The 26,595-nt window shown below is 40.0% G+C and overlaps 1 protein-coding gene across 16 annotated transcripts in view; it reads right to left on the bottom strand.

Annotated features, from left to right (window-relative positions):
• Positions 1 to 26,595, bottom strand: part of DST (dystonin) — a 404,042-nt gene that overhangs the window by 309,852 nt on the left and 67,595 nt on the right. For 9 of the 16 annotated variants that reach the window (XM_039853102.1, XM_039853089.1, XM_039853093.1 and 6 more), the window contains exon 4: positions 5,855 to 6,062. In XM_039853102.1, the coding sequence (XP_039709036.1) occupies positions 5,855 to 6,062 (208 nt within the window). Of the gene's footprint in view, positions 1 to 130; positions 746 to 5,854; positions 6,063 to 6,219; positions 6,381 to 26,595 lie in introns of those variants that run through there. The other 7 variants (XM_039853109.1, XM_039853110.1, XM_039853096.1 and 4 more) reach the window with 4 other exon arrangements.

Below are 26,595 nucleotides of genomic sequence, written 5' to 3'. Positions count from 1 at the left end.
TTTATTCCAAGACTGGTCCAGACACCTGTTTACTTGTGCCCAGGCGGTGGTGGCTCTGGTTCAGCAAAGATAACAGTTCCCCCGCTGGTCCGTGCCAAGCCCCGCAGCCCGAGCGCCGGGGACCACATACCTTTGTACCTCTCCAGGACATCCTCGTAGGCCTGGAGGTACTCCTGCTCCTCCACGTACAGGTAAGCGGCTGGGGAGAGGTACCCCGCCATGCTGAAGTTTATCTAAGCGATGACTGGCCAATTCCCCTCTCTCCCTCGGAACCCTGGACAGTATCTAGTCAGCAAGACGCAGCCTTGATAACTGGAAAAGCGGAAGGAGCGGCAGCCTGGGGGAGAGCGCAGAAGCCGGAGACGCAGAGCCGGGGCGCGAGGGGGCGGCGGGCGCCTGAGCCAGCAGAGGAAACGCCCAGGCCCCCTGTCTGGCCGCGGGTGCAGGGCCGCCAGGCTCCCGGGGAGCCAGAGTCCCTCTCGGGTTTCAGCAGCAGCAAATCTCGGCGAGCCCGGGGGCGGCGACCAGCAGCGCCACGCCGGGCGGAGGAGCCAGGAGCACGGCGTGGACAGGCGGGGGGCAGCAGGCGACGGGACCCTCGGAGGCCAATGAGGCCGCCTCCCTGGCCCTTCACGAAGCGCCTGCTCCCGGCCAGGCCGAGACCGCGGCGGCCGTGCGGGAGGACCCGCGCGCTGCCACCGCCCGGGATGCTGCGCGGCGCATCTGCGGCATTTCCTGGCCGCCGCGCCGCAGACACTCGCCCGCGCCCCCGGAGGGAGGGAGGAGGGAGGAGGGCGGAAGGGAGGGGGGCGAGAGCAGCGGTCAGCACCCCGGCTGGCTCCGCTCCGACCCCGGCGCCGCTCGGCCCCTCCCTTCTAAGCAGAGCCACGGCGGCCCAGGTCCCCTCCCCGGCCCGCCCACCCCAGTTGACCGCACCGCCAAGCACGCCCACCCCCGGACACTGGCCGGCTGGCCCCGGATCCCCAAGGACGAGGTTTCTATTTGGGACCCACAACAGGTGCCTGGGAAACAAAGCCGCAGATCGCGGCCGCAGACGTGCGCAGCCCCCTGCGGAGGGGCCGGCGGCTCTCCCCAGGGAAGGGGTGGCGGGGAGGAGAGTGGGAAATACATTTTTCAACCCAGCTTATGGCACAAGACTCTGGTCCCCCTGTGGCAGTGCGGAGCGCAAAGGGCACGGGGGTCCGCGCCCAGGACACATCTCCCGGGCGGGGCGGGCGGCCTCTGCAGGTGGCCCCGCGCATCAGGGCCTGACAGCCCGGGCGCGTGTGCGCCTGCGCGGCCCGCCGCCCGGCGGTGGCCAGAGGACCTGCCCGCGGTCCCTCCCTTTCGCCCCCCAGAGCCGGCCTGCGAATCTGCCGCTGAGCTTCACGATGGCCACAGGCCCAGTCCCTTCACAACTCCCCCAGCTTACTATGTCACCTCCCTCCTCTCGACCATTATTCATTCCCCGCAGAACTGGTATCCAATGCACTTGAGTAAAATAGGTACATTTCCCTTAACTTTGGCATATCATATACTAATGTGGTTAATTTAAGGATCCACTGGAGGAATCAGATGGTACCCAGGCATGTAAATGGATGTGTTTAAGAGTACTAACTGCAGTCAGGCTGCCTTAGATGAAATCCTGGCTCCTTGCTGTCTGATGGAAGCAAGTTACCCTCTCTGAGCCTCTCTCTATCTATAAAATGGGGATAACAGTGCCTTCCTCATAAAGTTGAGATAGTTGAAATAGCTTTATAAGTGTTAGCTATTATCATTAAATAAATCGGCTCATTGTTAACCATCTGACTTCACCTCTTGCTCACGTCTTCCCTATTTCTTTTTTTCATATGTATTGACCTTTTTGTCCTTGATATATTTTTTTTCTTTTTCAGTGCTTTTTTTCTAGACCCTTTTCTTTCCTTTAACTCTTAAGTGGGGATGAGTACTCTTGAAAAACTGGTATACTCTTCAAAAAATTTAAGTTTTAATTGGAAAGCTTTACTTTTCAGTAATTGGCCTATTCCAAACAAAGCAAAACCACATTTCTCTTTTCTATTCTGACCACTGGCTTATAATCTTATTCTGATTCCATGTCCCACTTAGCCTTTAGGATTGCTAGAGTTTTCCTGCAACTTGGTAGGTATTTATGTAAACATTAGTTGATGAAGTAACAGATATCATATGTGATACCTTCTTGAAATCAAAGGGTTAGCAATTCGATTCGTAAGAGTCATTCCATTTACAGACCACACATGTACAAACATAGATTCTCAAAAATGTCTTGTCTCCCTCATAATGACTAAGGTCATTGAGTCTGAGTCTTCATCAGAGACTGACACCCAGCAGGACCCACTTTAATGAATATAATCAGTGCACACTCAAGTTTTCCTGAGTCCAAAGTCTTCCTCTACTTAGATACTTCAATTCCAACTTCAAAGAATTCACATGGTACAAAAATCCATATTTTAATATAGCATTGTCACTGATAAACCGTGCACCTTTACAGGCACTTCAAGACTGAGAAACCCAACTTACAATATCCTGTAGCTAAAGAACAGCAGATCTGTATTGTTCTTATATAAAAGGCGTTTATACAATGGGTATTACAAAGCCCCTTTCATTACATTCTGTTACCTTATTCCCACACTGACCCCTCTGAAATATAGTTACTGTGTATATTATAGTCTGAGATTTTACAATGAAGGAACCATAATAAATGCAAAAGCACTTTTAAAAATGTAAAGTATCAGGCATGTGACATCATCACCAATATGACTTTTTGAAATGTAAACCTGATTATGTCACTGCATGGTTTAAAAATCTTTCAGCTATTCCCCACCACCTACGGCATAGTCTAATCTCCTTGATATTGCACATAAACACTTTTACAGTTTCTGCTATTCCCTACTAAATCCCATGCATTAGCTACACATTCTACTTGAAGTATCCCTTCCTTTATTCTTATAGTTTCTGGGCCTCTGAAACGGCTTTCCCTTTCGCCCTAATTCCATCAAGCTCTTTAAATCTCACCTCGAGTGGCACTTTCCCTCAGAAATCTTTCAGGAACCCCCACCCCATGCCTCCTCTCTCTGTCCAAGTTAATTAGACTCTCCTCTGGGTTCTTGTAATATTATGTCTTACAGCCTTTACAACTAGTCTCTCACACCATGTTGTAATTGTCTAACACATCTATCATATTAGACTGACTTCTTTAGAGGCAAAACTTCATTTCATTTCAGGGGCTCAATAAATACTTATTAAATGTGAATGAATTAAGATATTCTGTAGACTAGATGGTCTTTTTGGCTATAGACAATTTTAATATTCAATTCTATTTTTATGATCTTAAAAACAAATAAAAATATTGAACTTTCAATCTTTTATTACTAAGTAATGAACACTGCGGACATTCTCATACCATTTCTGAACCTCATCCCATCTCTCACTAAGGATGGATTTCAGAGATGGGATGAATTTTAGGCAGAGTGTGAAAATGTCTAATAAAATGAGAAGTCAAAATCTTAATAGTATGTTTTCAATCTATCTACAGCACCAAATTCGCTCAGATTCCCTATTCTCTTATCTTCACACTGGGTGATCAGTGGCAAATTTAACACACAATATACCTGAATTTCATATTTTAGATATATTACAATTAAAGAGATATTTGTGGACTAGCCCCCCAAGTCTATGTTCCATGTATGATTATTGATTATGATTTGTGTAGCAAACAGCCAATTTACCAATATTTATTTTAAAACAATAGTATACTTCCAAACTAGGGCTCCTTATTTTGTTTCTTAATTTTATTTTGTTCTGTTTTTGATTAGCATAATCTTAGAAGTATGTAACTTTGAGGTCTCGAGTGCATCGACTACCACTAATGTGGTAGCTATCCCCACAAATCACTCGACAAGCATTTTATATATAATAAGACATGCCCCCTGCCTTCATGGAGTCTACAGTCTACTACCAGCATCTGCTTGTCCACTGCATCCTATTAGCACCCAGGTCTTCCAGTTCTTCCACCTTGGGTGTACATTTAAGATTGTTTCCGCCAATTTCTCATGACTTTCTGCCTAGTAGTCTTCCTCAGTTTATATAATCTCATTCCTCCTGATGAATATCTGCCCCTTCCTTCCCTACTAGAAATATCCACCTTTGCTACCACTATCAAAACTCTCAAGCTTAGAAGCACCTTTACCTTCCACAAAAATGCAAAGAATACAAGTATCCTATTCTGATGCCCCAAGCTTTCCAAAAAGGCCCATCGACTCCCCTCATATACCCTCCTTTCTCCTATCTTCCCTTTCTGCTGAGTCAAATATCTGATACCAACCTTGTCTCCTCCCAGCACTTCAGACCTTCTGGGGTGGGGTGGGGAGTGGGGATTTTCAACAGGGCAAGTAGTCAAGGCTCAGTGACTAAACACTTTTTGGTACTCCAGGTGTGCAGGTAAGAGCCAGGTCTGCCCCAGGTCTCCCAAGTCACCACTGCTCACTCTCATTTGGCTCACAGACAGTCTCTCCATCCTCTATCCTCCCTTCTCCCCCTTCCCTCCTTCTCCCCTTTCCTCACTGCACCCTGCCTCTTCAAAGGCCTGGCCAGCATCTCACAACGGAAGCCAGAAGAAGCTCAAGGCTGTTGCCCCAGAAACCCAGACCAGAGAATGGCTGGCTGGGAGCTGTTTGTTTTTCCCGTAATCAGAAAATCCCATTGGGGGGACTCTAGGGGGACTCTCAGCTGCCACAGTGGCTGGTTTCCGGGCTAGTCCCCTACAGCCCCCTCAGAAGAAGATAAAGTACCAATTATGCATTATAGCCAAAGGCAAAAGAAACTGAGGGGCAGCAGGCCCCAAAGTTGAGAGAGGGGGAGGAGGGAGGAAAGGAGTCTGCAGAGACCGACTTGAAAAAACACTTGGCCTTTGGCCTTTGCATGAGATCCCCAAAGACATACTTCATCCTACTCTATTACTATTTCCAAGAGAAAAAAATTATTGAAGGAATGGAGGCACGACTACTCCAAGAGGCAACTCTCAAGCACAGAACACATACACACGAACCACACGGGCACTGCGTGGTTGGAGGATTGATTTCCAAGGTGTTCTTAGCTTTCAGCTGGGTAAAACAAGCCATCACTTCTGGTTCAACTGTTACAGCCAATGCAAGGGAACACCAGGTAACAACAGAAACCCTGGCACCTCCCATATATTAATTAATCAGGAATGCATGATGGCTAAACCCTCAAAAGCGCTAAAGACAGAAAGCAGCTACAGGCACATGATGCTGACAGAGATGCTACACACACATAAATAAATAAATAAATAAATAAATAAATAAATAAAATCAGAAATGGCATCTGAGTTGCTGGAATACCCTCCACAATCTTGGGTACAGAAAACCAGGAATCTACCCCAGTTAAATCTGCGTAGCTCTTTGCTCCGGGGCAAAGATGAAAATGAAGGCTCTCACAGCTTCTGGCAAATACACCAGGAATCGCTGGAGTTAACAATGTACTTCCAGATTGTCACAGTGTTTACTGCACGTAAATAGGAAAGTTTAATGCAGAGGTCTGTAAATACTTCCTTGCATTTCAAAGATATCAATTCATCCGAGCAGAAGACAGAGCCAAACAGCTTAGTCACCAGCAGGCAGGGCAAATCGTTTTATCGATAAATTGGGGCATAAAGTAAACATGGTCATCTTCCTCCCCTACCTTGAGCACGAATCTGTGCCCAATGCATCGGCTCCCAGATATGCACCCCATTCTTGCCCCCGCCCTCAGCTGAGCAGAAGGGTGAATTTCCGCAACTCTCGACCAGGCTCCATCCCTTCCCCACGGATGCTCTTACCTGCTATCCTAAGCACTGCCCTCTCAGCAGGGTCCAGCACCGAGCCCCCGTGAATCTTTCTTTTCGATCTCTCATGTTTAGGCAAATTCCAGGGTAAGGTGTCTCCAGGAGCTGGAGATGCCGAACCAGATTTCTGGCTGAAATCATCCTCATCAGAAAAATCCGCAGAGGAAGACATAGAGCAGCGATAGGACGCGTTCCCGGAACTCTACAGAGGATGACACAGAAAAAAAGCATTAACAGCAAAACACATATGTTCATCGATTTCAACAGCCCCCCTCCCTGTGCCCAAACTGAATCGGGCATACTGCACCGTCCTCGGCGCTGAGGACACACACAAACGAGAAATGAAACCCAGGGCTCACCATCTTTTCTTGGCCTCGTCTCCGACAGTAGAAACAATACCCGGGCAGTTCCAGGACATGGAAGATTTGCACAGAAGTGTGTGGCCTGCGGTCCGGCCACCAGCTCACAAATGACTGGCCCAACAATGAAGCCAGAATCAACAGCCTTCCTGTTACAAATCTATAGTATTTGGCTCCCCCACCAGGACAGGAGAAACACTTTCCATTACTGCTGGTTACAGACTGCTGGTTAATTCATTAATGCAACTAACTGGAAGTTTCAAAAACAAAGCACAAATGCAGGATGTTGAGTCCCAATTCCTTTCCGTTTCAAGTCGCCTCACCACTGGAGTCTTCTTTCTGACCAGTTTTGAGCCCCTTGTCCTTCTTATTTAATTTTCTTCATGAGAGTGAAGCAGGTTCCCAGAAAAGAGCAAGGAGGGAGGAAGGGCCGATTCTGAGAAGAGCCTTTTCTTAAGACTGAGAGAACACAAAAGACTGTTTTCAGAAACCTAAGGCAGCGCCAATAAACAAACTTCTGAACTCAGTTTAGAGTTCTTGAGATAATTTAAACTTCTAGCAAAGAAACAGCTGCCAATAATGTAAATGAGAATGATACAGTGCAGTGACAGGAAACAGCTCTTCTCAGCTCCTGGTCATTACACAGTGAAATGAGAAACATGATGCTTTTTTCAAAGCACTTTGCCTGAAGGTTAGTCATCTCTTCATCTAGCAGGAGCAAATCTGCAAGGTCATACCTTGCATAAAAGGGTTAGGTCTTCCAGTCAGAGAACTGGCACACTATGCTATTTCTTCTTTCTTTATTGGGTTAAGTTTGTGATTATTTAGAGAGCGACTCGCTTACAATAGAAACAAGAATGCCAACTATCTGTGCTGTGAACAAGGTTATAAATGAAAGTACTGAACAGAAATCTCCACCTTCCCATTCAGAATTCCACTTTGCTGAGAGGCTCATGGTGGAGATACAAAACTGGTATAACTCGAGTTCCTGAAATGTAACTTGCAGCCACAGATTCCTAATGCAAGTTACAGACAGAAATCAGTGAAGCATGCTCCAATTTGAGCAAAAACACTGAGCTCTCACAAAAGCAGCAGCAACTACAGCAAAAACAACACCTCTAAGTATTCATCCAAGGCATGTGAAATAAACTTTAAGTAAACCAGGACTACTGACCTTACCTCAGTCTATTCAGGCACGTTGGTACACATGGCCAACACCATCAGTTTAAAAGTATACATAATAATTCCTGCAATGTAAAGCATCTAAGGTCTATTTTCAGCAGTATTCTTTCCCCAAAAAAGCAGTCTTTCATTTTATTTTCCATGAAATTTCACACCTTGGCTAATAAAATAATGTATTTATTTAGATTTTGTATGTTTTCCTAGTAGTAATAATGTAATAGTCACAGTTGAGGCAAATAAATAAATAAAATTGATTTTCTGTATTGTAGCTAGAGTCCACAGAGAGTTGCAAGCGGCATTAAGTCAGTCGCAGAATAAATACTATCATCAACCTAATTTACTTTCCGTGCTTTTCTGGAAATTCATCTTGAGCTCTCTGAGGTTGTAATGTTGGCTGGATCTGTTTGTTGGCTGGATCTGTGAAAAAGGGTGACATTCTTAAAGACTTTCAAAAGGGTATTGAGTTTCTTTGGTTGTCTTCTGTTTTCCTTAAAATCGCTTCCTACCTGTCCTTACTTAAGGTCATCCTTTATCTGTGAGATTATATTTCTTCTTGTTGCCTACACTATTTTCAATGAGCATAATAATTTGATTGTTTATCTTTACAAACAGACTTATGGAATGACTATTAAAGAACTGCTCCTTTCCAAAAACCACTGGTTATTGATTTTTGTAGAGTAAATTTTTTTAATAGCCAGAGTCTCAGCTGATTGAAGAGCAAAATGTTATTTATGCTATGACATAAACACCATTAATCACACATAGCCAGATGGGAACAGTTACTACCCCTGGACCCAAGGGTGTTGACTGGTGCAGTCTCTAATGTGGTAGTGTCATTGGTAAACAGATAAGAAAGAAAAGAAAGAAAAGGCTATCGACAACATCTCTTTCAGCAATATATCACAGAAAAATATAGACACACATGGAAACTGAGAGAAATCATATATATCTATATATGATAAAGTCTCTCCTAGGCTACATGATTCAAGCATTTTAACAATTAAAGTATTAAATTTTTTCCACAATAATTTTCATAAACACTTTTAAAAATATAGGTAAACTATATAAATTTAGGCCCATTTGAACCCTAAAAATTGAGGATAGCTTTAAATAAAGCTGTTTTGAAGTCGATCAATCCTCTAAATCTATTATACTCTTTATTAATTTGAAATAACTTGCCAATTCATGTCACTATCTTGGGAACTAGAGGGAAGAATATAAGAATACAGTTCCCTTTTCTTTTGGAAAAAGCAAACGTTCTCTGACCCAAAGTCCAGAATCTTTGATGTGGGGCTTGGAAGGATAAGACAAAGGAAGATGGCTCTTGTGACCAGCAAAAGCCTCAAATTCCTATCTCTTTTACTATTGTTGTCTAAAGTTTGATTCCTGTTAAAATAAAAATATCTGTGTCTGTGTCCATCGAGAAGGGATTGGTTAAATAAATTATAGTATATTCATACAATGGACTAGTCTGTAGCCATTAAACAAAAATATTATTAATCTACTTCTAGCAGAGTAGAAAGAATTCATACATAATGGTTCCTTTAAAAACTGTGCATGTATGTGTGGGGGGTGGTAAACAGAGATGATTGATAGATTAATCAGTAGACAGATAACTATGTATCAATATATAAACAGTGGTCCTCTCTGGGTGATGACTAACATTATGAATGGATTTTATTTTATTCCTTATAATTTCTCAATCTAAAAGAAATACACAAAAAGATTACTAAAAAGAAAAAGAGGATCAAGGGTCAGAGAAAATATCAAAGGCCCTAGTAAGAAGTAACTAAGCCAGTGCTTTTGGGGCCCATAGAAACCCTTGAAAAGTTCATGAAATCTATGGAAACCTCTCTCCAAAACTAAGCACATAAACAAATACACACAAACTTTGCATGTAATTTTAAGGGGTCTATTAACCCACTGACCCAAGGTTAAGACCTCAATTTACACTATCATCTGTCATCACCATTTGGTGTGCGCATTGAGAACAAGAGACATAAAACCAAGTTTGTGGAAAGAGGGAAAGGGTAATTAAGATGGGAAAGACAAAGTTGGCCCAGGTCATAATATTTTTAACATCTGATCTTTTTTTAAATAAAAGACTAGGAGCCACCTCTGGACTGATGATGTTGGATCTCTACAACCAAAATAAAATTAAGAGCCTGTGTTATGTCTTATTACAACCTAATTATTAAAGCAATTTTAACAATTGAATGACATCACCAAAAGCTTTAAAATGACTTTCCTAATAGCCAATTCATTCACATGGTATAAAAACAAGCCAAATCTCCTAAGCCAGGATAATTACATAATGCAACATTTTTAGAAGGGGAACTAAACAATAACTTTTCTAACTGAAACCCCGGTGAGGGATCTGAGATAAGTACAATGGAACTGCCTAAATTGGAAGTCGCCCAGCCTTAGCACCCAGATCAGTAGGAAAGTGCCAGGAAATTGTCTCTGCACTAGGCATTCTCTAAATGCAACAGAGAAACAAGTACAGAGATAAGGGTTTGTAAAATAGCCAGACTTTTAGAATCCCAGAGGCTGGAAAGTTAACTTTCACAAACCCGCATACTTATGACTTATGCACATTTCTGTAAATATATTTCCAAAAAGTTACCAAAAAAAATTAAAAACAAGAAGCACATGAGGAAATAATCAGGCAAATTCAGATTGTGAGGAATTCTACAAATTAACTGTCCTGCACTCTTCTAAAGGGTCAATGTCATAAAATATACATATCCAAAGAGCAGGAACTATTCTAAATTTAAAAAGACAAAAGAAGCGTAACAACAAATTCGTGAACCTTGATTGGATTCTGGTTAGTTTTGTTGTTGTTTTGTTTTGTTTCTTAAGCTAACAGGACATGTTAGGGACAACTTGGAAAATCTGAACATGGATCATGGATTATTTATTATAAATATTGGGAAATTACTGTTAACTTTCTAAAATGTGATAATAGTATTGAGGTTACATAGAAAAATGTTTTTAACATAGAAGATGCAGCTGAAGAAACTCATGATGTCTGCACTTATTTTCCACTGTTTCAATAAAAAAATAGAATCGGTAAATATGGCAATGGGTTAACAAAAAATATTCACTATACTATTCTTTCAACTTTTCTGTAAATTTGAATATTTTCAAAATGGAGAGTTGAGAGGAAACACATAGGAAGGCTGTTTTCTTTTGTTTTGTTTTGTTTTAAGTGTTGCTTAGTTTAGGCCCATTCTCGTAAGACCAATATCTCGAGGTTGCAAGCACACAGTGATAGTGTCCATCTAAGTAATTTCTTGTAGCATATCTTCACGTACACTTAGAGAACCACTAAAGCAGAGGCTTAAGTCAACAAGACACCAGAGAAAGAAGATCTGCTTGCCTCAGTCCTAAACACAGGTTTAGATGGAAGGATATAAAAGAAGCTTCTCTATTATTCATTTAACATACAATTTGGTGAATATACAGTTGGTTCAATAATATACAATTTTTTATATTTTATATAAACAAAAAAAGACATCAAAATTTATAAAAAAGAGAATTCAATTTTGTTTATAATCCCCTTGATTAAATAAATACAAACACTAACTCCTTACATATAGTATAAAAATATATGGCATGGCTCACGACTATCCTTATATACTAGGTTTTTTATTTGGAAATAAGTCAAAAAGGGCATATTATCTGATCTTAGAGATCTCAAGGAAAACAATCTCTATCACAAATAAATATAGAAGAAAACAGTTGAGGAAAATATAAGAAAGTATGTTTAATCCCTAGAAGACAAAATGAGTGATGGTAAACTTTACGGACCGGGTATTCGTTTTAGTTTAAAATTGTTTCAAAACTAGTGGAATAACTCAAAAACTCTCTCATTAAATAAATAGCTCTAAATTAGCCTCTCAGTTGGAAACCACCTTTAAATAATAAGAAGGAGAGGGGCTTCTGGGTTGGTGAGGCCTTGGCTGGCTCTCACTCTCTCCTTTTAGGGGAGAGTTGTAGGAGGCTTTAATTCAGAGAGGAAGAGGAACCTGGGTGGAGCTAGAGAGGAAAGGGAGGTTAAAGAGAGGGGAAGCTGGAAGGTTCTTGGATCTGACTCAAGGGAGGAGGCTTTGGGCAAAGAGTTAAAGAAGTCAAAGGTTCCTTCCTAGGTGGAGAGGCCCAGTGCATCAACCAACAAAAAAAGGTTAACTGGAATTCAGGACACAAACTCTTTCTGGGCTGTTTGTACATTGGTTAGAGTGTTCAGTGGTATTATATTTCTGGAGAAACTGAGCTCCCTGATAGGCCACAGATGGAGGAAATTTCAACATCGTTTTCCTCTAGCTATGTAAGAAGCTCTACAAGGTAAGTATCAAAGAGTCATTTCCACGAGGAGCATGGCTTCAGATTCTAGGCAGTCTTGGATTAGCACTAAGACATTCTGCAAGACATCCCTCCTTTCAATTTAACCAGCATGTTCTAACTGTATGCATCATTTATTGAGTGACTATAGTTGTGGACTATACTAAGTATTTTCACTATCTTATTTAATAATTGGTATAACCCAATAAGGAAACACATGCTTGCAGAGGTTAGGTAACTTGTTCACAGTTATCCTGTCAGTACAAGGTAGAGTAAAGATTTCCATCTCGGTCTTTTTGACCCCGAAGCCTGTGCTCTCAACCATGTGTTATTAAGTGCCCTAAAATGTGGTCCCAGGCACTGGGAGGAATATACAACATAATCATAGCCCTCAAAGATCTTACCATGCTTTTGGGGAGCCCCAAAGGATTAGACCTTGTTCTGTGCTCAGAACTAGGCCTAAAGCACGGAAATGACCAGACAGGTGTCAGTTCACAATCAAGAAAACCCATCCAAAAATATACAAGTCCTCAAAAGTGGAAAGGACTGCTTTGCGTAATAGTGAGCGTCTTCCTACTCCAAGGAATCAAGCCTTCACTGAGGGGAATATTGAATTTGCTCCCTGGTCTCTTCCAACTCTAAGATTCTTTGGTTCCATGTGCTCCTACATCTCCATTAATCCTCTCCTCAAATAGATTACAAATAAAAGAAAATATCAAAATACCAAATTTTTCTAAAATTGTAAAAATCTTTCAAAATAGCATAGACATCTTTTTTTGCAGTCCACCCTAATTCAATCATATTAAAATTATACAAATAGAGACAACAAGAACTATTTTTCATTCGAACATCTGCAAAGTCTTTCCAAACCGAGAAAGAAATTTTAAATAATTTGCGTGAAAGAAAAGCAAACATAACTCTGAAAATAGCCCCACAAAACAGAAACACATTAGAAAGACAAACTCAAATACTAAAACTATCCCTTTAACTAGAGAATACTTAATCTAATATTTTAAAAGGATGTTTATTTATGTCAATCACTTAAAAATATATCTTAAGCACTCATAGGCTTTTGCCTTGGAGGAGCTTAAAATCTAACTGGGAGAGCAAAGGTGATAAATAGCCAACACATAATTAAATATTATCATCTTTACATAGGCTGTAAACTGTCTTCCAGTGAAATAATATAAATATTCATAAAAATATGTATAAAGTCAGTTAGGAGGGAGAAATAGACTGGAACATCTATAGTCCCCTTAGAAACCAGGATAGAGATGCGGGTGTTCCCCACCTTCTTCACTCTTCCAACAGTATCATATCCAAACTTGTTGCCTGCTGAGAGAGGTCTCCAACATTTTTGGTACCAGTGACTGGTGCTCCTATGGGAATCTAATGCCTGATGATCTGAGGTGGAGCTGAGGTGGTGATGCTAGCGCTGGGGAACAGCTGCAAACACAGATGAAGCTTCACTCGGTGGCCTGCTGCTCACTCCTGCTGTGCAGCCCGGTCCCTAACAGGCCATGGACCAGTACAGGTCTGTCACCCAGGGGTTGGGGACCCTTGCTATAAATGTTCTGTGAATGACCTTCCCATTTTAAAAATCTAATTAATGATAAGCATTCAAAAATTGGGAATTTTACATTAAAATTCACATGTGGAGCATTGGGGCTAGTTGTAGAAAGGACATATGCTTTCCAGTCTGACACAATCCTTATCTGGCCCACTTTATTCATTTATGATAGCTGGACCCTGTAGGCATATGAGTTTGGGGCCCCTGGCATAAATGAAGGGATGGATGGCATTGCTGCATTCAGAGAGTAAAGGAACAACAGAGGGGAGAAAAGTAGGCATAATGGTAATCCATAAAAAGGGATGACAGTTTGAAAAATAAGGAGAAAAAAACTAGAGAACAGAGAACAAAACAAACAAAAAGAAGAGGGCTACCCAAAGATCTCAATTCAATTAGTGTCAAACAGAAATAGGTGACGCCATGTTTCTAGTGAAAACCAAGTGCTGATCTCATTCTGTCCTATCCCAAGAACCCTGGTTAACATTTCAAATGTCAATAAATGCTGGCTCATGATCTTCATGTATCTAATTGGACCATCTGCCCATCACTATTGCTGCTGATTCCCACGTTTTTTGGCTCCTGCCCCTACCCATGGTCAACTCAGCTCCCCACACATTTCTCCTACCGTTTTCTAAGTCATGGAGGAGGCTTTGATGCCAAGGACCTCAGACAGCCAGGATATGATTCTAACTTTTGCTGGAAAGAAGACGGGGGCTACGAGTACTCATGTGGTGACCTAACATATAACAACAGGATAAGACCAAACCCCAACTAGCATCTATCTTGTCTAGTCATAAAGTTAAAGATATGTGTGTGTCATGCCAAAAAATTGAATGTTGAGTCAAAGATATACAACCTTGGAAAACTGCTTGGTCTCTCTGGGCTTTGGTTACTCATCTGAGTAATGGGAAACATAACTACCTAATACATAGGGACGTTGTGGTAGAATAAATAATACTTGAAAAGTACTACAAGCAATGCCCGATATGTAGAGAGCATAAGTAAATTTTAGCATTAAGTGATGTTACCTATTCACACTTGAGTGATCCAGTGGTAGATGACAAACTCCAGTTGAGCCTGTATGGTTGTCCCTCCAGGAAATTTGAAACGACAAACTGAGACATGGAAACTAGAGGTTACTGGAACTAAGTCATACTAACAGAGGCTCTCAGGACATAAGGCCAGTGTAGTTCCCATATCTATCCTCCCTAAGCTCACTAATTGAATCTTCAATTCTTTAGGACACCTTGCATCTTTTCCATACGGTTCTCTTTTTTTTCTTTTAAACTCAATTGTTTTTTACTTTTAAATTCATTGTCTCCATTGTTGAAGACAATAACAAAACCTAGACAAACATACTATCTTTACAAAGCAATTACATTCAATTCTTCCCTGTTGAAACATAAGCGGGGTTGTGTCTTTATACCTTCATTTTCATTATCTGTCTTCGTTAATGAGGCTTCAGAAAATTGCTTTTGATAATAGCTTTTACATAGTTATTTTCTCACTTGTTACTACTTCAATCAATTGGAAGAGTTACTTTTTCATTTTTTAAAAAAAAAAAAGCTTTCATCATTGCACTGAAGCTCATGAAACTTTAAGTGCCTGGCACTTCCATCGCCCCCTTCTGAGGAAAACAGGGCTTGTTCCATGTGTGTAAATCACCCTGATTAGGGCCAGGGAGCAGTTCCTGGACACAAGGAGGTCCATTGCCTCTGAGCCGGCTTGCCAGAAAACTCTACCCAGCTGGGATGCTTCCTACTGGATGGTGGTAACCCAGTCCAATCGCAGCCTCCCCTCTGGGGAATAAATGCTAAGTATATTACAAATGCACTTAACTAATATTTGAGTTTTCCCTAAGATCTGCTGTACATCGCAGTCTTAAGAGTTCTTGAGATCATCCGGAACAACTATGTGGTCCAAAGCCTCAATCTGTATCTACACTAAAGGCTACCTCAGGTTTCATTTTGTCTTTATAATAGATTTCTCTTTCAGAAGGTAACCTAGGCCTTTCTTTTCCTTGCTTTATCCCTAGGGGAAGCTCTGTGTCAGGGAAGGAAACAGGAACAGCCTACAAACACACCTAGTTTTTATTTTCCACAAACCTAAAACTGTCAAGGCTAAGATTGTAGAAAAGGGCAGAGGGCTCTGGAAAAAAGACTTCCCACAGCATTAAAAGAGGCACTCTTAGGCTAGAGGAAGCGTCTGTGGATCCAGGACCAGAGGACTTCTTGAATCCCAGAAGAAGTCCCAGAGAGAGATAGGTGCATGGTATGTCTAAGGGAGTAGACAACATGGTTAACTTTTCAAAAGATCCCTGTGTCCTGGGAGTAACCCAGAAGCAGCCTGAAGGGCCCTATGGAGCAGTCACATGGGGTATGTCAACATAATCTGGAGACACAGATGTTCTCTCCTATTTGCTAAAACTTTGGCATCCTATCAGACCCCAGAACCTTAACCCAACTCTGAGGCAAATGAAGTGAGAAGCACCAAGCCTGGCAAAACAGGAGACCGGGAGTCAGAACCTAAGTTGAGATGAAAAGAAAAGAAAAAAAAAAGTGATATAATTTACATCAGAGTTTATAGACTAAGTTTCAAACTTGCTGTGTGACTGTCCATCTACCTTAGAATCCCAGTTCTTGGGAGTGAACCCCAATGATTGTCTGTTGAATGAATCTACTGGCTTGGCAGCTTGGCTTCAGCAGCTGGATCCTATATAAGTAGACTGAGAGGAAGCTCTGCCAAATAGGGCTAGAAATGCAGAATCTGTCCATCCGTGAGTCTGTCTCTCTCTCTCTGTCTCTCTCTCCCTGTCTGTCTTTCTCCTCCCCCCCATTTTCTCTCCCTTACACACACATGAACACACACACGTGAACACACACACACACACAATCACCACAGCAGCAGATACCCCCTCCTCCATATCCTCCTTCCCTTAACATCATTTTTCATTTTCAGGCTACTTTGAACTACTCTAAAACCAGAGAAGAAGGGAATGTATTTGTTTGCTTGCTTGTTTATTGCCACCTTATTCCAAAATGGGTATTAAGGTAACTAATAAGAAGATAGAGGAGAGGAGGAGAAGAATGTTGAGACCTATGAGTTATCTAACCCTAGAATGAGACGTGGGAAAATCATAAGGTCCTTAGAAAGCATGAGGTAGAAGTGATACCAGATGAGGCTGGAGAAGCAGGCAGTCGATAGAGATCATGGAGAGCCTACATGCAATGCTAGAGCTTAGACTTGATCTTGTAGGCGCCAAATTGTTGCTGAAGGGTTAGAAATAGTTTGCCCTGACAGCCACGGAGAGAATGGACTGGAGAGAGGTCAACCTCAGACGAGATTAGTTGGCAGTCATTATAACAGTCCAGCAAATGATGACAGCCTAAACTCAATCACTGATATTAGGGATGAAAAGGAGAGGATGGATCTGAGAAATATTTAGAGACTAAAAAAAGAGAAGGCAAGAAGAAGTCTGGCCTGTAGCTGATAGAGTAAGAAGTTAAGGTAGTTCACCTAGCAGTGAGAAGAAGGTTGGAAGTCACACACAAATATAACAATGGGGAGCCAGAGAAGGGCAATAGAAAAATAAGTGGGTCCCAGATGAGTTTTACAAGGAGGCTCAAGATGTCAAGTCTCTCTGAGAAGCCAACAAGTGCATGATGACAGACTGGTTTAAGGTAAAAAGCCAGCTAGACATCAACCTCCAAGAGACCCGTATTTCCCTCCCATTCCAGACCTGGTCCCAGCCACTGCAGGGTGTGATTTTGGAAACCTGCCCCTTAGAGAAGCTGCAGCTGGTCAGTGTCATGCAAGGGTCTGCAGAGTTGGCCGCATGCTGGTACCAAAGCATCACTGAGCCGCCCAATCCTTCATTTGTCTTTTTCCTTATACACACGAGGAACAAGAGTGCATAAGCCATCTTGTTCATCACTTCCTTTCACAGAGGAGTTGTACTAGAAAATATAACAGACATGCATTTACATGTTTCCTGTAACATTTTATGAGCCTTAAAAACAACAAAAAAAATAGCAATACTCATATTTTTCTGACTTCTAATTGTCTATAAGAAGAAAATAGGTAACTCCAATGGGCTTTTAAAGCAAATTCATTCATTCTTTCACGGCGCCCATGGCAGGGATCTCTTATCAGTTATAATCCTGTGCTCCACCGCTGCAGCTCCACCCTACTCCTCCTTAGTCCTATTGTACACTTATTTGTGTGAATTCCAATCCCCTGACCTTCCTCCCCTTCCCAGCTGCACTCCTGACCCTGAAATATTGCTTAAGTTTTTTTTTCTCTTCCCTTTCTCAACTGGTGCTTTCACAGCCAGTCTAATAGCTTCCTCCAACAATAACATAAAACCAAGAAGAATTTTAAAGATATGAATCCATGTCCACAAAATAATATGATGAATTCTATCAGAAACACCATAGAATGAATGAATTCCCTTGTGCCCATCTTTGTTTCCTCCTGAACTGGTCCTACATCTGTATCCACAGCACAGGAACCAGCTGGAAAGTTAGCAGGTGAAGAACCCAGAGAACTTTAAAAATCTATTCAATGAAAATCATTGTTTATTGGTACAATGATTAATTTTATGTGTCAACTTGGCAAAGCCATGGCACCCAGTTGTTAGCAAAAACACCAAGCTAGATGTTGCTGTAGAGGTATTTTTTTTAGATGTGATTTCAAGTAAAGCAGAATACCCTCATAGTGTGGGTGGCTTCGCGCAAGCAGTTAAAGGCCTTAAAACAAAGACTAAGGTTTCTCGAAGACAGAGGAATTTTCCTCAAGATTGCAACACAGAAATCCTACCTGAGTTTCTGGCTTGATGCCGCATGGAATTCAGACTCAAGAGAGCAATATCAACTCTTATCTGAATTTCTAGCCTGCGACCTGCCCTGCAGCTTTTGGATTTGCCAGCCCCACAATAACATGAAGCAAATCCCTAGGGTGTGTGTGTGTGTGTGTGTGTGTGTGTGTGTGCGCGCGCGCGCGCGCTATCAGTTCTGTTTCTCTGGAGAACCCTAACTAATACATTGGGCTACAATATTACTTTATAAGGGTTTTACAATTCACTTTTACTACATTTCAGGGAAGTAACAACTGGTATAATGCATACACTATATAATTTAATGGAAAGATAGACTATGCAGGACTTTAATTAGGCTGAGTTAGAAGGCCACAGTATTTCCTCCATTTTACTCACCACCCATACTACCATGAGAAAGTTATTTAACCTCTCTGACTTATATTCTAAATGTGGATAATCACACCTACTTCATTGCCTTTTAGGCAATACTAAAGTGATATAATGTATGTAAAGTATCTAGTATGATGCCTGCCTAGCACATAATACTCAAAATATTTTTATAGCATTTCATTCTAAGATGAAAAGATAAAATGAAAACCAGGTAAAGATTTCTTTAAAAAGCAGTGATGATTGTTATATTACCAAAAATATATCATCTTGAAGACTTCAAAAAAATTTTTTACCTCCCTTTACATCACCGGCACACTGATGTATAAATTCCAATAATAATGATTCTTTTGGTTTAAAGCTTCTTATTTCTAATCAAGCTTCTAAAAGATAGAAAACAGTGATATCAGTCATTTATACTTTGGTATAAATAAAGTCAGCAGATTACATCCTAAAGAAATATTTTGATAAGAGGGAACACTGAGGCTCCTAGAAGTAAAACAACATAAACTTTGTCCATCTCACAACTTTTTCTAGAGCCAGTTCTGACTATCACAGAGACAGAGATTCAAGGGGTCAAATGAATCTCTGTACTAACAGAAACACAGCTTGGCCCTAATTTATAATACTACTCAAGAGAAATACTGCCTGGGGTACATGCTTTGAATTTAAATGTGACAATGAACTCCTTGCTTCTCTACTTCAGAGGACAGGCTCATCATCACCTCTGTTGAGTCATGGAGACAGATGTCCTAATCTTTTCACTTGCCTTCCTGATTCTCCTGAGACAACACAATCTTTCACGTAATCTGATGGAGTCAGAAAATCTTACCAAAAACTGGTAAAGGTCTGAAATTCTCCCATTAGAGATTCGCTCTTCAATGTTCCTCTCCCTATAAAATGCACATACTTATAAGATGGATAATAAAATATACAAAGGCATCCTGAGCTATTAGTAACTTATCAGACAATTTCCTCCAAAAAGGATGGTGTGGATCACCTGAAAGCAATCAAAGCCAAGGGGGAAAAGGCAAAAAGGTAGAGTAAAATTGTTCGCAATTTTGTAAATTCCTTGCCTTACCATAGTTAAGAGGTCCACAGATCAGGGCTTCAGTTCTCAGTTCTGCCACTTAAAAGCTATTAAGGCCTTGTTGCAAGTCATTAAGTCACAATTTCTGTGAACCTTGACTTCCTCGTCTACAAATGAGAATAAGACCTACTACTCAGAAATAACGTATTCAAGGCACTTAGGACCAAATCTGGCATACAGAGGACACCCTAAATGACAGCTGTCATTTTAAAGAGTTGTGCCAAAATTGTCAGTTTGATAGAGAATTCCTACAGTCATAGCTGTGTGGCGTTAGTTAAATCTCTAAGCTACTAGGAGCTTTTTAGTCCTACCATCTGCTGCACAGGCTAACTTAATTCAATTGGATTACTTAAATAATTAGAAGTGATATACATACAGTACATACTATGCACTAAATAAATGACAATGACTTCTGATTCTAAGTCACATTCTCTCCTTATCCCTCAACAGTCTATTCTCCACACAAGCTAGATGGAGTCTTTAAAAGTACAAGTCAAAGTATATCATGCCTGTGCTCAAAACCCTCTCTCCAGTAGCCTCCCCCTTCATTCAGGGTGAAATCCAAGGCCTGTACCATGGCCTACAAAGCGTCATGATCTGTCTTTAAAGTTCTGCTCAAACGTCATCTTTTTCGAGAAAGGTCTTCCTGAGCAACCTTATATAATATTGTTCTCCCTCCCTACTCCCCTTATTCTATACCCCTTAACTTGCTTCAGTTTCCCCATAGCACTTATCACCACCTGACATGTTATATATTTACATGTTAAATGTAACATGTTGTCTGTCTCTCCCACTGGATAATAAGCTCCAGGGGTACAGGAACTTTGTTTTGTTCATGGTTGTATCCCCAGTTCCTAGCACAACTAGTGACAAACCCACCACAGGCCCTCAGTAAATATTTGTGGAACGGACACATGAATAGTGAGTGGATTTTGCAAAAACATCTAAACTGCCAAACATACATTAGGTACTGCGTAAATATCAATTTCTTTCATTAAATAATAATTTCTTCTTACTTATTCTCTTTCTCCCCACGATCATTGTCTGTTACACTCGCCCTGAAGCCTGTCTTGGAAAAAGAGGTTTAAAGCATAACATAGTCTCACAACCCACAGTAAAACTTCCCTAACCATTAGAAATGAAACAGTTCTCAGCAAGCTCATCGGCAGGATAACAGAGAACTGAGGTTAGAGGTTAGCCATGGCCCTGGAGTCGGGCAGATCAGGTGCTTCCTGGCCCAGCTTCACTACTCATTAGCTACTTGACTGTGGACAAGCTACTTAACCTTTCTGAGCTTTGGTTTTCTCATCTATAAAGAAACTCTACTTCCTAGGGTTGCTGTCAGGATTAAATTAACTAATGTCCATCGCCTAGCACTGTGCCCAGCTCACCAGAGTGCTTAAGAAATGCCACATTGCCATTATTATCATTAGTTAGCAACAATAAAAATGCGATTGATGTGAAATGTCTGTGTGGCTTCCTAACTTCTTTTCTTGTACAGTTTTACTTAATTATGGTTATCTCTGGAGCTACAAAGAGCTGATGATATTTCAAAACAGTGTTTAATAAGGTTAAAAAACAGGAAATAATGATAGTCATTTGTTTATAAAAAGCAGCATTTTTGTTTCAGAAGAAGCTGTTTTTCACTTCCCTAGAATCCCGAAACGTCTAGATCTCAGACTTCCTGATTCTTTTGCTCTAATAAACAGATGAGTTTGCCTGGAGTCATGGTTATTACACATATTATAAAAATAAACTTAAGATATCTGTGTTGCCTGCTTAATACATCCATAAATTCTAAAGATTTTTATATACTTTTTAAAAATATATATAAAATGTCTGAGTTTCCTAAATTAATTTTAAACATAGGGTCAGTTCATTTAACAAAATATATATAAATACACCTTTTTTTTTAATTTATAGATATAAAAAATAATCTTTAAATGCTTTGCTAAACATGGCATATAAAGAGAGAAACAATACAGCACAGAAAAGAGTGTGCTCAATGAGGAGGTCCTGTTTCCCAGTTGTGACTCTGAAAGTAAAAAGATATACGACATTTGGCATCTCAGGTCACTCTTCTGGGTCACTTTGTTTCCTCAAAGTGACAATCCATTTGGATGACTTTTGAGATTCCTAAATTATCCATGGGTCCATCATCTCTAAAGTTCTTCTGATGCTGAAATTCCAATATCTTTAATGTTTTACTTACAATTTATACAAAGCCTGTTTATACAACATATTTATCCCAAACTAAGTTTAAAAGCAAATAAATTAGAGATATAATGTACTGAGTGTCACATGTAAGAAAGAAAATAGAAAATATCCTCTTATAATGCCCTAACTCATCTTCCCCTCTAAAAAAAGAGGGGGTCTATTTTGGACTACGATATCTTTTTAGAAAGTTGTTGATTACCAAGGCAATAAATAAAATTAATAAATGAAATAACTTGACAACCACAACTGCTATTTTATAGTTTATCAGGATTTTTTGTCATGAAAATATTGTGTCAACATTTTCTCCATTTGAGATTTTATGTTCAACTTCAAGTTATAACAAAACATTGTGCAACTAGAAGGTTGATTTAGCATAACTGAAAAAATAAATATGTACTAAAATTTGAGACTTGAAAATAAGTGAGTCACCAGAGTATTTCTCAACCCCCTGTGTAATCATGAATTCTACTATCTACGGGAAATGAAGGAGCTGTATCATCTGCTTTAATACTAAGAGACGAGAAGCAATTGGCTCAATGTACTGCAAAGCCCTAAGTACAAATGAAATTACACTTGTAAAAAAAGGAGAACTCAAAGTCATGTGTTGGTTCCCTGGGTCGGGGAGGGCGAGAGTATACTTTGACAATGACATTCAGATTTTTTAATGCTCAATGGTTCTAGGGATGCAAGCTAGAACTTGGTGGTACATATAGCTCTGATCTAAGAGGACCCAGTTAGGGGAACCTCTTTAGTCGTACAAAAACAAGCAAGGGTTTCTCAGATATATTGCAGACTTGACATCCTAACAAGGTTTCCTACTACACAATACCTAAAAATGCTGGCTAAATACATACATACATACATACATACATACATACATACATAAATATATACATACATACATCAGTGAGCTGGCAGAAAATAAAGAAAATCCTCAAAAACCAAGAGAGATGAAAAAGCAAAAACACAAATATAGAGATGATACATGGATCCCTATAACCTAAAACTTCCCTCTTGAAGGACAAGCATTTATGCAGAGACAGAAGACACAGACAAATCTGATTGGAACATTTGCAAATAAATCCAGGAAAAGTATGAACTAGGAAAACAAAACAAAATACCCTGAGATAGCAACTTGCCTGTCTCAAGGCTGAAGCTGGATAGAGTGAGAAAAACATTTTCATAACCACAAGTATAAATGCAGCCACAATTATACTACCTATGCCATATGAAAAGCTCTGACACTGACAAGTCCCCCCCCCCCCAAGGTTAATAAAGCCTGGCAGAAATAAAAGAAGACCCTTTCTGGAGAAATATACCTTTAACTCAAGCCTCAAAATTTACCACAAAGTTCCAGCAAACAAAAGACTATGATAAAAAATTGCAAAACAAGGGTAAAGGGTTAGCGAATGGATGAAGGGAGTCAAAAGGTACAAATGTCCAGTTATAAAATAAATAAGTTATGGAGATGCAATACACAATATAGAGACTATAGTTGATAATACTTTATTGCATATTTGAAATTCGCTAAGAGTAAATCTTAAAAGTTCTCATCACAAGAAAATTCTATAACTATGTATGGTAACAATTTTAACTGGACTTATTGTGGTGATCATTTTGCAATATATATAAATATCAAATCATATTGTAGACCTGAAGCTAACATAATGTTGTATGTTAATTATACCTCATTTTTTTTAAAGTTGCAAAACATATAACGAAACAAGGCCCCACAGGTGGGACTACAGAAACAACAGACATACACAAACCCATAGACAAAAATTTTAGGTATATTAATGATCAGATATTAAACATAAAATAAATATATTTTATATGTTTAAAGAAAGGGAAAGGGGCATCAAAAGTATGAGTTAGGGACAAGAGATTATCAAAAATAATCAACCAATGAAAAATATCATAATTTAAATTAAAACACAGTGAACAGAAATATATAAAGAACTCCTACAAATCAATAAGACACACATAACCAAATGAGGAAAAGGGCAAATGAAATGGACAGACATTTTGTAGGAATGGAAACACATATGGTTAATAAATATATGAAAAGATGTTTGGCATCATTAGAGATTAGAGTAAAACCCACAGCGAGATAACGTAGTACATGTGTTCAATTGGTAAAAAAAAAAAAAATTAAAGTCTAATATTTCTAAGTGCCTAAAAGAACATGGCTCCTAATGCTTGCTTACGAATAGCTGGTGGAAGTATAAGTGATTCAAGAACTTTGAAAAAGTTTGTCATTGTTTCCAAAAGTTTAATTTTCATGTATACCCTATGAAATGTATATTTGTATACTTCCATGTATACATATAAATGTATACATATGTACTTCCACTAAGCAGATACCCAGGAAAAATTTGTACATGCAGAATAAGAGGCATATACAAGAAAACAGGGAGGAACGCTCAAATGATTTGCAAAGCCTGGAACTACAAGAGAGTGAATGAACAAACTGTGGTACATTCACGCAAACATCAAAATGAATACACTATAGTGACATGCAACAATATAGTTGAATACTAGCAATGTAATATTAAGTGAAAAAAATGAGTTCCGAATAATTACATAAAGCATGATAATCTGTCTTATTGAAAACTAAAAATTTTAAATATAAACTTCATAGGAATACATAGAGATGTAATAAACTGTTAAAAGGGAATCTAGAATGATAAAGGTGTTTCAGAATGATAGTTACCTAGATTAGGGAGAGTCAAGTGGCTGGAAGAACATACTGCTAAATTCCTAGCTTTTGTTTTGAACTGGGGGTTGTGGGTGCTTATCAGATTAATTCATTAATTAATAACACCAGGCCTGCAAGAGCCACCAATGAGAATGTGCCATGAATCAGCCATCTTACTTTCTTTTCACCTGTCTTTATCACCATCATGCCACCTAAAACCCCTGTCAATCATAAAACTATATTTGCGGAGAATTTTATAGCTCAAAATATCTCATTTAATCCCTATGAAGTATATATTGCTATAATCTCATTCTATATCAAAGAAAACTATGATTGTTCCAGTTTAAATCTAAGTCTTAAAACTCCAAATTCTATATTCTTTTCTAGTGATCCTGAAAAATACCTATTTTTTCTAATCCTTCCCACTACCTACTTCAAATCATGTGCAATTTAAGAGATTGCAAAGAAATTACAAAATTATTCCTCCATATCACCAAAGGCAAATGTCAAAACTGATGCCCTTGAGAGAGAAGATTCCTCAGAGTAGCGGATTCCCTTCCCAACCACCTGAAGAGAGTCATATTGGAGGCCTGGTTATCTTTACTCACACCGTTTCTAATTGCACGGACACCTTCTGAACAACTCCTCACAGAGGTTCTATTTGGAACTCAAGCCAGAGTTGTTCTGAGATGTTCACAGGGTCCTAGGCACTCTTGTACAGGCTTTATCCATATCATCACATATATGAATGGACACATACATGTAACACATTTTTTCCATTAAATGTTTTAAAGGGCTTTATTATTTCAATAAATTTAGTTAAAATATTTTTTATAATTTTAAATTTCATTTATGCATAATTAAGTAAAAGCTGAATTGCAACTTGCCAATTTAAATAATAATATATTTTGAAGTCATTTAATTAAAGTTCATTTTTAAGGTTCAAGTTCCAAAGTTCTTACTTTAGAATCAATAATATATTTAGGTCTCAGTCATTCCAAAAGGCCTTTGAAGAGCTCGTACTCTAAGCACAGAGTAGAGTGTCTATTTGACATACAACCTGGCCAGAATCAAAGGCTACAGACTATCGGTATAGATGGCAGAGGACTGCCTCTGGCTCCCCTGAGGTTCATGCCTAGAACTGCTGGGATCTTGGTGCAGGTGAATTCACCCACCACATGGCTCATCCCTCCCAGACTCGGCTACTGCCCCAAATTCAAGCCCCATAGTTCTCCTCTCAAAGACCGTCACTCTCCTGCTATCAGCACCTCCTCCACCACCGCCCTCCTAGCCAACTTCTCCTAGGTGTCCTTTAGAACCTTCATTTCGCTGTCAACAAGCTGTACAAAATGTCATCTTCACTGTTTGTCTTACCTTAATCGTTTATTAAGTGCATATTCTCTGCACTCCTGCATTCCTCAAGCAGAAGCTGCTTGTTCTCCCATGTATCCCATCAAAAGCCTGGCCCTCTCTGAAGTCCAGAGTCATCACCCAACACTACTCCTTTCCCCTTTGCGAACTGTGTGACCTCTGGCCATTCTCCTTCATTCACCGAGGACTTTGGCATTTGACTCACTGCTTTTTCTCCACCTCGCGTGTCATCATCAGCTGGGAAGACTTTCACATAAGTTGGATGAGGTATCTAACACTTCAGCCAGAAAGGTTCCTAACCCCCTGAACTCAAATAATCTTCACCTTCTCTCCTTTTCGGCCCCAGGGCTCCTCTTAGGACGATGACATCACCTGGAACTGAACACCAACTCTGAGACCTCTTATGCTAACCCAAGAATATGACTTTAAATTTCTGGCTCTCCAACTCTCACTCTTTTTCAAGCTAATCAGCCCTCCAATCCTCTTTGTTCCTGACTGAAGCCAGAACTGCCCTCTGATTTCCTGTTCTTCCTCATCCAGTTCCATGATGCAACATTTCAAAAATTCTCTTGACATCAATATCCAAGCCATCTTCTCTAGATCTATCAATTCCACTCTGCATCTTGGATCAGCCAAAACGTTCACCTTAACTCCTGATTCTAAGTTGCTGAAACCTGCTTCGAAAACATTCTTCAGCCACA

The sequence above is a fragment of the Pteropus medius genome, unplaced genomic scaffold, assembly GCF_902729225.1.
Source record: "Pteropus medius unplaced genomic scaffold, Ma_sr-lr_union100, whole genome shotgun sequence".
NCBI classification, from domain to species: Eukaryota; Metazoa; Chordata; class Mammalia; order Chiroptera; family Pteropodidae; genus Pteropus; species Pteropus medius.
This window is presented reverse-complemented; position numbering and strand designations above follow the sequence as displayed.